Source organism: Rhinopithecus bieti, unplaced genomic scaffold (assembly GCF_001698545.2).
Source record: "Rhinopithecus bieti isolate Rb0 unplaced genomic scaffold, ASM169854v2 scaffold_26603, whole genome shotgun sequence".
Taxonomy (NCBI): Eukaryota; Metazoa; Chordata; class Mammalia; order Primates; family Cercopithecidae; genus Rhinopithecus; species Rhinopithecus bieti.
This window is the reverse complement of record NW_016812252.1, coordinates 146352-160259: the sequence shown is the minus strand read 5'-3', so window position 1 is coordinate 160259 and position 13908 is coordinate 146352. Positions and strand designations below refer to the sequence as shown.

Genomic DNA, 13908 nt, shown 5'->3' with positions numbered 1-13908 from the left:
TTTTTTTTTTTTTTTTTTTTCCCAGATTGAACAACTCCCTTTATAAGCATTTCTCATAGGACAGGCCTGATGTTGATGAAATTTCACAACTTTGGTTTTTCTTTTCTTTTTTTTTTGAGACAGAGTCTCGCTCTGTTGCCCAGGCTGGAGTGCAGTGGCACAGTCTCAGCCCACGGCAACCTCTGCCTCCCGGGTTCAAGGGATTCTCCTGCCTCAGCCTCCCGAGTAGCTGGGATTACAGGTGCCCACCACCACACCCAGCTAATTTTTATATTTTTAGTAGAGACATGTTGGCCAGGCTGGTCTCAAACTCCTGACCTCAAGTGATTCACCCGCCTTGGCCTCCCAAAGTGCTGGGATTACAGTTGTGAGCCACCACACCCAGCCAGCTTTGGTTTTTCTAGGAGTCTTTATTTCTCTTTAACGGTTGAAAGATATTTTCACCAGATATACTATTCTGGGGTAAGTTTTTTTTTTCATTCAGCACTTTAAATTTGTCGTGCCACTCTCTCTCAGCCTTTAAGATTTCCACTGAAAAGTCTGCTGTTGGAGCTACATTATATGTTATTTGTTTCTTTTCTTTTCCTGCTTTTAGGATGCACACACACACACACACACATATATTTTTAGACAAGGTCTTGCTTTGTCACTGAGACTGGAGTGTAGCGGCACAATCATGGCTTATGGCTCATGGCTCACTGCAGCCTTGAACTGCTGGGCTCAAGTGATCCTCTTGCCTTGGTCTCCCAAAATGCTGAGATTACACATATGAGTCACTGCAACTGGCCAGGATTCTTTCTTTACCCTTGATCTTTGGTAGTTTATTAAATGCCTTGTGGTATTTGACAGACATCCTTGCAGTTTAAGATGATACTTTTAAAATAAATTATCTCCTAATGATGACTTGAGCCCTGCCACGCAATGGGAGAATCAGCAGAACCTGTAGGATCTTATTTGGAATCGACATTCTCTATTGTAATTTTGTTCCTGTTTATTTTTAAATTTTCTTTTTGTTTCACTGGACCTTTAGGGAAGATGATGCTCAGTTTTAAACATTAAAAGTGTACAAGTTGCTTTGTTACAATAAAACTAAATGTATACACACACACACACACACACACACACACACACAATTTTAAGTTCTTAATGGAAAAATAACAGTTGTAATAATGATGGGGTAAAATGTGGTGCTTTAATATGTGTATAGATTGTAGAATGATTAAATCAAGCTAATCAACATACCCATCATTCACATACCCCCCCCTTTTTTTTGGTGAGAACATTTAAAGTCTCAGGAATTTTGAAATATATAATACATAATTGTTTACTCTAGTCATCATGCTGTAAGGTAGATCTCAGAAACTTTTTCCTCCTGTCTGACTGAAACTTTGTACCCTCTGACCAACATGGCCCCAATCCCCCCACACCCCTCTCACCTCTGGTAAAGCCCATTATACTCTTTACCTCTGTGAGTTTGACTTTTTAGAATTTCACATGTAGGTGAAATAATTGTTTTTTTTTTGCTTATTTTAAAAGATGGCATTATTAATTGAAAAATTCCAAGTCAAAACAGTTGTTTCCCACCAATACATTGCTGCTATTATTCCACTGTCTTCTGGATTCATTTTTTGCTGCTGAGAAGCCAGTTATCTAACTGCTTTGTCATTGTAGTGGCCTTCTCTTTTTGCATATTAAAACATCTCTTTGACTTTGGCATTTTGTAGACTTATTCTAATAATCTTAAATGTGTTTTTATTTTTATTTATCATTTGTGAAAGTTGTTATGCTTCCTTAATAAAGGCACTATGCTATGCTCAGAACTATGTATGTTCTTAGAAATATCCTTGTTTTTTCCTCTCTAGGGCACTGAAAGCCTTGCCACCTGTATCTGCCATAGGATGATAAAGATTAATGTACTCATGCCTTTTACGCTCGTTCGTGGTGGGAATCTGTTCATTCCCCATACCCCAGATTGAAATAATAAAATTCTCAATACATGGCATTTCTTTGCTACCTCCTACCTTTCTCCATCTGTGTTCTTTGATTTAGCTTAGAATCCCTTTATGATATCTCCAAGAAGATTCTTAACCCTGAGTATAGGGTATATTCTTTTCAGAGAATGTGAGGAGAGAGTTTGTTTAATTTTTTGCCAGGCTCATCATCTATTAGGGAACATCTTAAGCAAAACTCTCAGCTTTTCCCCCTAAAGCAGATTGTGTTTTATTCTACTTGGAGCCAAGACTGATAAATGCATTTTAGTTCCATCTCCTTTTGTATTGAGTTTTTTTTTTTTTTTCTTTTTTGTTTATTAGCTTACCCACTAAAGGTATCATGTTTTGGAAGACTGGGACTTTTTTCAGGACAATGTGACCGCTACATTTTCTTTTTCCCATAAATGGACCATTAAAACCAAAACTCCAGGTAACCATGGATTGTTAGGTACTCTCAAGGAAACTTTTGCTTTAGCATTCACTGGATTCTACCTCTCTGGATTCGTGATTTGTCATCATTTTTGGCTTTGGAGAATTTCTTTTACATTTTGTAAGCTGTGCTTTGACTTTAAAAATATTAAAATAATTTTCTCCATCACTTTCAAAAGTGTTGTTTAGAGGATTTTGGGGACTGTTTCGTTTGTGTATTGCTGAAGATGGATGTCCTTTGTTACTTCTAGAGCGGGGTATCAATCTCTTGCAATAGAAGACACAGTTTTGGAAACAGGGCCACCATCCCTCTTCAGAATGGCTAGATAATTAGACTGGGTCTTGTGACTGATTAACTGCTTTGTTATAGGGAGAAGACAGAGAGATAATTGAGTTGTGGTGGCAATTGTGGGCAAGATGGTAGTACAGGGGAGTTCCATCTACTGAAGGCAGAGAGCATTGCTAGGAAATATTAAACCATATTACCTACAGACATCTACTTTCAAAAGAAAGATACAAGCTTCCAGAGATCAGAAATGGAGTAGAAAACCCTATGTCTGATTGAGCAGCTGATATTTTGATGACTCATGGTACTGGGACTAAACTATATACTAAACTATATAATGGCAACTGGGATTTCTGCTCCTTTGAGGGGGCTAAAATTTGGCTCACTGCCAATATTCAAAGGTTGTAGAGGCACTAACCACTGTTTCATGGTTGTGCCTACAGTTGATCAAGGAAAGACAAATTGAAACCTGGAATGAGCCTCTGCGTAATTGATTAGACCTGTGACTTTCCAGAAAGACAAGTTACAGGAGTTCCAAAGCCCTAATTCTGAATCGTGGTCCTGGGAAGACTAGGAAGTGGAAACTATAAAAACTATAAATTTGGGATTCAGAAGATGAATTCCCACCCAGAGTGTGCCCACTAATGAAAGTTTCTAAGCACGAGGCAATCCAATGTGATTAAAAACAAATAATCAGAGATTTTACCTGTGAGGAAATTGAATCAATTTAGCTATTAAAGTTAAAAAATTTTTCAAAACATAAATGATGGAATGCCTTCCATGAACAAACTAGAAGTTTATGATACCAAGTGGGAAAGTTTTGAAGCAACAATCTTGAAAAAAAATCCTGAAAAAAAATTCTTTGAAATGAAAACTTTCTTATGGAATTATAAACAGAATAACAAAAACCAAACCAAAACAAACAGAATATTGGAAGCAGTCAACCAGAATAGTTAATTGGATTAAAGAATAAAGGAAGTTGGGGCCAGGCGTGGTGGCTTACACCTGTAATGTCAGCACTTTTGGAGGCTGAGGCAGGCGGATCACTTGAGGTCAGGAGTTCAAGACCAGCCTGGCCAACATGGTGAAACCCTGTCTCTACCAAAAATGCAAAAAATAGCCGGGCGTGGTGGCTTACACCTGTAATCTCAGCACTTTTGGAGGCCGAGGCAGGCGGATCACTTGAGGTCAGGAGTTCAAGACCAGCCTGGCCAACATGGTGAAACCCTGTCTCTACCAAAAATGCAAAAAATAGCCGGGCGTGGTGTTGAGCACCTGTAATCCCAGCTACTTGGAAGGCTGAGGCAGGAGAAACATTTGAACCCGGGAGGCAGAGGTTGCAGTGAGCCAAGATCAGGCCACTGTACTCCAGCCTGGGCAACAAAGCGAGACTTCATCTCAAAAAAAAAAAAAAAAAAAAAAAAAAGGACGTTGGATTTGATAAGGTGTACACACACACACATACATATATATTAAGATATTAAGATGTTATGAGCCAGAGGAGATTGATTGAGCAGTGCCATTATATATATCTGATTGGATTTCTTTCTTTTTTTTTTGGGACAGGGTCCTGCTCTGTTGCCCAGGCTGGAGTACAGTGGCACAATCTCAGCTCACTGCAACCTTCGCCTCCTGAGTTCAAGAGATTCTCCTGCCTCAGCCTCCCGAGTAGCTGGGATTACAGGTGCGTGCCACCATACCCGGCTAATTTTTGTATTTTTGGTAGAGACAGGGTTTCGCCATGTTAGCCAGGCTGGTCTTCAACTCCTGACCTCAGGTGATCCAGCCACCTGGGCCTCCCATCTGATTGGATTTCATGGGGATATAGGCGATATTCCAAGAGATGAAACTTAAGATTTTGTGGTATTTCAGGCAAGAAATTTCCATTATTGATAGTTAACTAAATTCTATCAATCTAAATGAAAATATAGTGTACCTCTAAACACATTATAGTAAACTGTAGAACACCAAAACAAATCAACATTTAAAAAATATACTAAAATTGGCCAGATGTGGTGGATCACACCTGTAATCCCAGCACTTTGGGAGGTCAAGGTGGGTGGATCACTTGAGCCCAGGAGTTCCAGACTAGCCTGGGCAACATGGTGAAACCCTGTCCCTACAAAAAATACACTTGAGCCTGGGATGTTGAGACTGCAGTGAGCCGTGATTACACCACTGCACTGCCGCTTGGGCGACAGAGTGAATCCTGTCTTAAAAAAAGAAAACACACACACACACACACATACACGAACAGCCAAATTACAACTTGTTGTAATATGAAAGGAATAACAACTTCATTGACAGAAGACATCCTGCAACAACAAAAAATGTCAAAACAACAGGCTAATATCTTTAAAGTACTGTAGTTAAATATCATTTTAAAATTAAGAATGAAGGTATAATTAAAACATTTACAGACATACAGTTCTAAGAAAGTTTATCACACAAAAACATGGTCAGACTTACAGAAGCAAGATAGTTTATCACACGTAAGACACAGTGGAAAGAAATATTAAGGATATTCTTCAACAAAAAGAAAACTGAAGCTAGAATGAGGGAGTGGAATGTAAGAATAAAAAGGCATGAAATAAGGCATAGTGGTAGATCTGAATAGTTACTGATGTTTTTAAATAAAACCAGCTTGTTGACATCAGCTTCACCAGTAATATTTTATCTCCTATATAAAAATGAGACAAATACAGTAATAAATTAACATTTTAAAAGTTATAAGTTTGGTTTACATGAAAAAAAACTCAGGGTAGATTTTAAAAGGTATAAAATAATGTGGAATAGCAGGAATGCAAACACTTTCCATTGGGTGAAATCACCAGATTAACAAATTAAAAAAAAAAATACATAACACAATGCATGCTGAAAACATCTGATAAAATTCAACACAACTTTTCATTTAGAATTAGAAGACTGGAAGAGAACTTCAGCAGGATAAGGGGTTCCTAGGAAGAAGCAACATACAGTATTGTATAGTAAGCATACTGTTTGGCAGTTTCCTGGGAGAACAGTTGGAAAAACCCTGAGAAAAACCATGGCTAAGTCTTCCAAAATTCATGGGAAAAAAATAACAAGGTAATTAACAACGTTTAAGAGATCTAGTGATTTCTTGGTTTGGGGAGAAATGGGAATGGCAGTATGATGCTGGAGAAAGACTGGAATTTGAGAGAAAGAACTGATGCAAAACGAAGGAGAATGAAAGGATCTGAATATGACCTTGTAAAGAAGCCCAGAAATGTGGACACATTTTCTGGTATCCCTGGGCAGATTTTCTATTTAAAGATGAGGTCTAGAATATGCCTTTTCTTGCTAACGTCTTCATCTCCTACTATCGGTAGTGTGCAGCGAAAAAGCAATTGTCCGAACACAGGGTGCCCAATTTCCAGGTGGTTGGATAATGTGAAAGATTCCTGCAATCCCAGAGGGCTACCAGTAGAGCGGCCAGGATTGTTGGGTGTACGTGGGGGTGGGGGTTTATTCCTGGAACAGGCGTCTCCGGGCCTTGCACGGAGGGCGTTCTGGTAGCGGCGGGCGAGCTTGGGGACCTGGATTCCCCACGCGCGGAGAGGGAGGTAGAGGTTGGAGAGGTGAGGTGGGGACAGGCTCCAGAAGGTGGAATTCCGTGTCGAAGATGGGGCGTACGCTCTGCAAACTGGGGTTGGGGGCCAGAGCACAGGGTTCTGGGATGGGGCCCTCCTGGTCGGGGCTGAACATACTTCTAGCGGAGGGGTAGAGCCCAGCGGCTGAGCCGGTTGGGGAGGCCATCCGGAGCTCCGGAAACTCGGGGTCCGCCTCCTCCTCGTAGGCCTCTTCCTGGGCGCCGATCTCTGGGACAGATGCGCAGAATTCCAGCTCGACGAAGACGTCCTCCCTGAGAGCGCCCAGGAAAACGTCCACTTCCAGGCCGGCAGATGAGTCGCCCTGTGCTCCTAAGCGTCCGTCGACGGAGCTCAGGAGGACCTCGGGGATCAGGATGAGGGTGTGTCCACCGAGAGATACTCGCAGGATCGACGTTGGTGCGGGCTCCAGCACCAGGTCGACGTATTCCAGGGGCACGCGCAGGGCACAGCCCGCGGCCAGGACCACTACGGAGGTGAGCGCGCCCACGGCCGGGGTCCCCGGGTCTTCCAGGCTGGGCGCCACGCGGGGTTCCGGGCCCGCGGACTCCTCCAATCGGAGGCGCTTGGCAGGGCAGGGTCCTTCTGGCTGCTGTCCCCACCAGGGCGCAGGGCAAGCTCTGGGGCTGGGGGGCAGGCTGCCCATCACCTCGACGGCGCTGTGGACGGCGCTTCTGGGCCTAGCAGAGGACGTGGGGAGCGCAGGCGGTGAAGTCCTTTTTGAGGTAACAGATATCGGGTAGGCGAGGCGGGTTGAGTAGTGTCCTCGGAGCTCCAGGGGCGCCTCCCGGGGGACCGCAGTCCGGGCTGCTGGTGGTGCCTCGCCGGCCGCCGGGCTCAGCCTAGCGCGTTGGAATCTTGGGCCTTCCTGACGCAGACCCGGATGCGTACTGCAAAGCCAATTATGTTGTAAATGACGGCAGCGGAACCGAAGTCGCAAAATGTCACGCAATGCTCCGCCCTCTGGAGGACCCGCGCTAGAGGCGGAGGTATCCTGGCTGTCCAGTATCCGTGGCTGTGGTTGGTCGGTCACGCTGGGGGAAATACTCATGCAGGCCCCTAGGGGATAGAATGATCAGTATAACTTATTCAGAAAAAAAGGTACAACTGTAATAGAATTTCAAAGATGGCTCGCCTGTAGAAGTCATATTTTCTTGCGATTTCAGGGATTCTAGAGAAAAGTCCACTCAAAGATCTCACCGACCCATCCAAATGCAACATACAATTCCTTTAATGCTACTAAATTATTTCATTTTAGGAGTATTCAGAAAATGCAGATTTCTACTTGGGAAAATTGCTTTTAAAATACTAAGTGAAGCTGGAAGTGGTGGCTCACGCTTGTAATCTCAGCACTTTGGGAGGCCGAGGAAGGCTGATCGCTTGAGCCCAGGAGTTCAAGAAGACTCTGGGCAACATGGTGAGACTCAGTCCCTTTGAAAATTTAAAATTCAAAATTAGCCAGGCGTGGTGGTGCCTACCTGTGGTCCCAGCTACTTGGGAGGCTGAGATGACAGGATTGATGGAACCTGGGAGGTCAAAGCTGGAGTGAAGTATGGTGGCGCCACTGCACTCCAGCGTGGGCAACAGAGTGAGATCCTGTCTCAAAAAAAAAAAAAAAAAAAAAAAAAAAAAAAAAAGTTTGGAAAATTTTCTCCGGAAAATTAAAATGTTAGAAAATTATTAATCATATTAACAAAATTTAAAATGATATTAATAAAATTAATTTTTTCTTTTCTTTTCTTTTTTGAGACAGAGTTTCTCACTATCGTCCAGGCTGGAGCGTAGTCGAGATCTCTGCTCACTGCAAGCTCCGCCTCCCGGGTTCACGTTATTCTCCTGCCTCAGGCTCCCTAGTAGCTGGGACTACAGGTGCCCGCCACCGCGCCCGACTAATTTTTTTTGTATTTTTAGTCGAGATGGGGTTTCACGGTGTTAGCCAGGATGGTCTGGATCTCCTGACCTTGTGATCCACCTACCTCGGCCTCCCAAAGTGCTGGGATTGCAGGCATGAGCCACGGAGCCCGGCCATATAAAATTAATTTTTAAATTGAACACTTATATTTCCATAATTCTTGAATTTTTTTTTTTTTAAAGACGGAATCTCGCTCTGTTGCCCAGGCTGGAGTGCAGTGGTGCAATCTCAGCTCACTGCAGTCTTGGCCTCTCAGGCTTTGGTGATCCTCCCACCTCAGCCTCCTGAGTAGCTGGGACTACAGACCTGAGCCACCATACTGGCTATTTTTTTCGTATTTTTAGTAGAGACAGGGTTTTGCCATGTTGCCCAGGCTGGTCTCAAACTCTTGGGCTCAAGCGATCCTCCCTCGTCGGCCTCTCAAAGTGCTGGGATTACAGGTGTGAGCCACTGCATCCGACCTGAGTTTTTTTTTTTTTTTTTTTTTTTTTGAGATGGAATCTCCCTCTGTCGCCTAGGTTGGAGTGCAGTGGCGCGATCTCGGCTCACTGCAACCTCCGCCTCCCGGGTACAAGCCATTCTCCTGCCTCAACCTCCTGAGTAGCTGGCAGTACAGGCACTTGCCACCATGCCTAGCTAATTTTTGTATTTTAGTACAGACGAGGTTTCACCATGTTGACCAGTCTGGTCTCAAACTCCTGACCTCAAGTGATCCACCTGCTTCGGCCTCCTAAAGTGCTGGGGCTACAGGAATAAGACACCGCGCCCAGCCCTGAGTTTTTTTTTTTATTTTTATTTTTTTGAGACTAAGTCTCCCTCTTGTCCCCCAGGCTGGAGTGCAATGGCACGATCTCCACTTACTGCAACCTCTGCCTCCCGGGTTCAAGTAATTTTCCTGCCTCAGCTTCCCTAGTAGCTGGGATTACAGGCACCTGCCACCATGCCCAGCTAATTTTGTATTTTAGTAGAGACGGGGTTTCACCATGTTGGCCAGGCTGGTCTCGAACTCCTGACCTCAGGTGATCTGCCCGCCTTGGCCTCCCAAAGTGTTGGGATTACAGGCGTGAGCCACTGTCCCCTGCCAGCCCTGAGTATTTTAAAAAACGATCTTTTTCAATCTTCAGAACACCTGAGACTCAGTGGTAAAGCAAATTTTTCTTAAAAAAATTAAAAAAATTTGTGTGGGTATATAGTAGATGTATATATTTATAGGGTACATAAGATGTTTTGCTACAGAAATGCAGTGTGAAATAAGCACAGTATAGAAAATGGGGTATCCATCTCCTCAAGCATTTATGCTTTGAGTTACAAACACACCTGTTACACTCTTTAAGTTATCAAATAGTAGATCTTATTCATTCTTCGTATTTTTTTTTTGTATGCTTTAACCCTCCTCACTTCTCTGGTAAAGCAAATTTTTCAAAATCAAATACCCAGGTTGTGTTGGATGTAGGAATCAAACGCACAGACATAGCTGGCTTTAAATCAAAGACTCTTTCCTCACACTTTTATGAGGAAAGTAGGAGTAGATCACCAATTAGTACTGTGTATGCCTTTCAAATTAACAGGTAATACCCTTTCCCCCATTCTTTTTTCAAAATAGCTTTCCCTGCTTACATTCCTGTGAGCAGAGTATGTTTCCATTTCACTACATCTTTGCAAGCATTTCTTATTGCCACATTCTTAAATCTTTTTCAACCTATTGTAGTAAAATGCTATTTCATTTTGCATTTCTGATTACCAATAAAGTGAACCATTTTTTCATATGCTTGCTTGCTATGCTTATATCTTCTTATTTGAAATGCTCCTGTCTTCTATTTTTTTACTTTTAGAAAATTCAGGTTCACAATATTGTATAACAGTTATTCATAGGATATATGTGTAGCAAATATCTCTGTCATTCTCCCACAGTTTTTGAAGACATTAGCACTTGATTCATTATTATTCCCAGCCTATCTACTTCTGATATAATTTGTGGTAATTTTAATGTTTTCATGGATTTTTCCCCCTGAAGTCCTAGCCTCTTAGTTCACAATGTTGTTCTCCCTCCTACCTCATTGACTCATGCCCTTGATTTTGTTGTTACCCCACGTTGCAATCCCTTTACAATCACAATTTTAACATTTTATTCTCACAGCACCACCTTCTAACTTTCTATCTCAGTTTTACAAAATATCCAAATCTATCCATTTTTCATTCTCTCTGGAAAAAATCCTTTTATACTACCGTCTTTTAATGGAAACTGATATCATCAGGTTCTCACTTTCCTCTTTACTGGGAACTTAAATTCCACGGACAGCCTTGATAATCATTGTCATATTTATATCTTCATCTTTCTTTCCTGTCTACTGCTTTGCTGGTTAAATCTATCTGCCTACTCGGTGTCCTTACTTGTATAGCTGAATGTGTCTGGAGAAAAACAGTCAATCTCTTTGACTAGTCTCACTTTATAATCATGATCACTAACCTCCAGTCGGTTCCAAATGCTGCCAAGTGATCTTACTACATTGCTCCAGCCCATTCATTCTCTCACTCTTCCAGATGAATATTGCTTGCTTTCTCTTTTCTTCTCAAGCCTCCGATACCTAATCTCGTATTTTCACTTTTAAATGATCACCTTGCTTTCTTTTCACTGAGAGAATCGAAGCAATCCAAAGATATTCTTCAAAATTCCCATAATCACATCTGCCCATATAGTTGCATCGGGGCTACATATTCTGTTCTCTTTCCTGTTCCCTTAGATAAATTGTTCATAGTCCTAGCAAAGGCCATCCCCTCCACTTGTGCAGTTGATTTAATCTCATCTTGCCTTCTCAAGAACATTACTTTAGTAATTCAGTCTCTGTCCTGGATCATCAAATTTTAGCTATCTCATTAAATTTTAATTACTGAATCAATACCTTCAATGTATAATTTGAGAGGAAACCTCTTCTGTGTTAAACAAAAACTCTTGACTTAAACTCTTCCAGTTTCTGTACCAAGTTTCTCCTTATATACCAAAACTCTTGAGTTAGTCAACAATACTTACATTCCCCGATTTCCTTCCTCCCATCCTCTCTGGAGCCCATTCTAATCAGGCTCCTCTCTGTGCCAGTCATCTATAAGCCCTCTTACTAAGGTCATCAATGACCCCTATATTATTATATCCAATAGTTAATTCTCAGTCCTCATCTTGAGCTATGAGCACATTTGACACAGTCAATCACTCTCTCCTTTAAACATTTACCCCTTTAGCATCCAAGATCTTTCACTTTCCCAGTCAGTCTTTGGCATCTTCTTATTTTTTCCCCTCATTCTGAAGGTTGGAATATTGCAGGAACCAGTTCTTGGCCTCTTTTTTTTCCCTATCAACTTTTACTCTCTTATGTTAAATGCCTTCTGTACATTGGTGACTCTCAAATATGCGTCTCCCTCCTGTACCTCCCCTGTGAACAAACAATTGCATTGTCAACATTTTTCCTGAATATCTGCTAATTTGAAACACATGTAGTTTTCATTTTTATAGGTCAGAATAGTTGAATATTTCTCATTTTATGTATTTCAACATAATAATAGGTGGTTCAAACTTTGGGTCCAAATTGGAGCTCTTTGTACTTCCCCAAACCCAATTATCTCCAAGTATTGACCATCACAGTGATCGGTAACTCCATCCTTCCTTTTGCTCAAACCAAAACTTTGGATTATCCTTGAGTGTCTTCCTTTCACGCTCCATAGCCATTCCATCAGGACATCCTAGATCATGCCACTTCTTACCATCCCTCCAACTACCACCCTACTACCACTTTTATCTCTTGAGTGAATTACTGTAGAAGCCTCCTAAATGGTTTCTTTGCATCTCTCCTATGTCTCTTTTCCAGCTAATCTCCATACAATAGCTAGAGTTGTTCTGTTAAACCATAAGTAGATTATGTTACTCTGCTCAAACACCTCCAATTCCATTCAGGGTAAAAGCCAATGTTTTTATATGGGCCTATGGGTTGTATTGGGATCTCTCACTCCCATTATCTGTCAGAGTTTATCTTCTATCACTCTGTCCTCTGCTCTCTGGTTTCTATGATTTTCTTAAAAATTGACAGGCATGCTTACAGATTTTGCAATTGTTCTTCTCCTGCCTAGAACACTTTACATCTGTTTATCTGAGTGTTTCCTCACTTCCTTCAGACCACGTTGCCAGCAGCTCAATTTCTGAGGTTTCCCCAGAGCACACTATCTAAGATGGCAATCCCTGACCCTTCTACCATCCCTCCCTACCTTAATTTAATCCTTAGCACTTATCAGTGTTTAACATGTGGTGCCTTTTATTTATTTATCTTGTTTATTGTCAGTAGTCTCTTCACTAGACTATAAGCTCCTCATGGCAGCAATGGTTAACTTTAGCTTTTATTTTGCTCTTTGCTATTTCTTGGAACACTCTCCGGTGTGTGGTAGACAATCAAAAATATATATTGAAGGAATAAATACTTTTTCTCCATCAATTATGAGCAGTTCTCATTTATCATGAATCTCTTCAAATATTGCCCTCCACCCCATTTTCTCTATTTTCTCCCTCTGGAATAACAACTAGTCATGTTAAAACTTCTTTTCCTTTTTAATAACCATGGCTGACTGGCTTTTTTTTTTTTTTTTTTTTTAATTGGAGAAGGGAACACAAAATAACAACATGAGACAGTTCGGATCTGAGGTTAGGAATAACAATCTTTCCTCCCCATACATGCCCACTGCCTCAAATAAAAAATAGCCAACTATGGGAGAGCAGCTGCCACTCTTCCTTTCCTTTAATAACTCTATTCCGTTTTTATTAATTTTTGTCTGTTCCCTTCTATGATAGATAGTTTTTCCAGATCTCTAATTCTCTCTTTAGCTGTTTCTAATATGTTGTTTAAATGCATAACTTATATTTTTATCTAAATGTTTATATAGTATATCTCTGGAAGTTGCTTTTTTATGCATATGCATGAGAATAAATGGAGGTTAATTTTAACTAATTTTAAGAAAGGCAGTTATGTCATTTTTCACAGTTTCTGGTTCCTTAGCCTCGTTTCCCTTACTTTATTTTGTTGAAAAATTTATATATACCTTTATAATATTTTGGATCTGGTAAATATCTTCATTGTTTGAGGGACTGGATTGCTGTTTCTTCTTTTAGCTTTCTCTCGTTTATGTTGAGTTGTTTCTTAAGTCTCTGCTTTGGAATGTGAGAGTGCTCATTGGAATTTTATGTTTGAAAGAACTTTGAGGCCTAAGAAAAAGGAATATTTTCACAAAGAGGACTTGCGATGCTTTGGGAAGTTTCCAGAAACATTTTCAAATAGGAAACCCTTTAAACTAAACCCCCCTTTCTCTCTCTGTTCCTCCTGTTGTCTTCCTTTTCTTCTCCTTTCCCTTCCTTCACTTTTCCTTCTTTCCTTTCTTTTCTCTGCCTTCCTTATTTCTTTATTTTTCCACAAAGACAGTGTGAGTTCCAGATCAGTGTCACATCAGGGCCATCCTTGGCTTGTACCTCTCTTGGTCTAAGTGGCTTACCTGGTGGGGTGACCAAAACATGTCTTTGAGGAGAATGAGCCCCTGGTAACCATTAAATCATCTGGGTGCCAAACATTCTTCACTGCCCTAATTGTGAAATTTGCAGAGGAACTTTTATTTCCCCCTCCATTCAGAGGC

General features: G+C 41.3%; 1 protein-coding gene across 1 annotated transcript; it reads right to left on the bottom strand.

The window, feature by feature from the left end:
* Window positions 1–5363: 5363 nt before the first annotated feature.
* LOC108544598 (proline-rich protein 23B-like) lies at window positions 5364–7427 on the bottom strand. The gene has a single exon (XM_017895827.1). The coding sequence runs from the start codon at window positions 7384–7386 to the stop codon at window positions 6193–6195; it is 1194 nt and encodes a 397-aa protein (XP_017751316.1). The 5' UTR covers window positions 7387–7427; the 3' UTR covers window positions 5364–6192.
* Between the last annotated feature and the right edge of the window lie 6481 nt (window positions 7428–13908).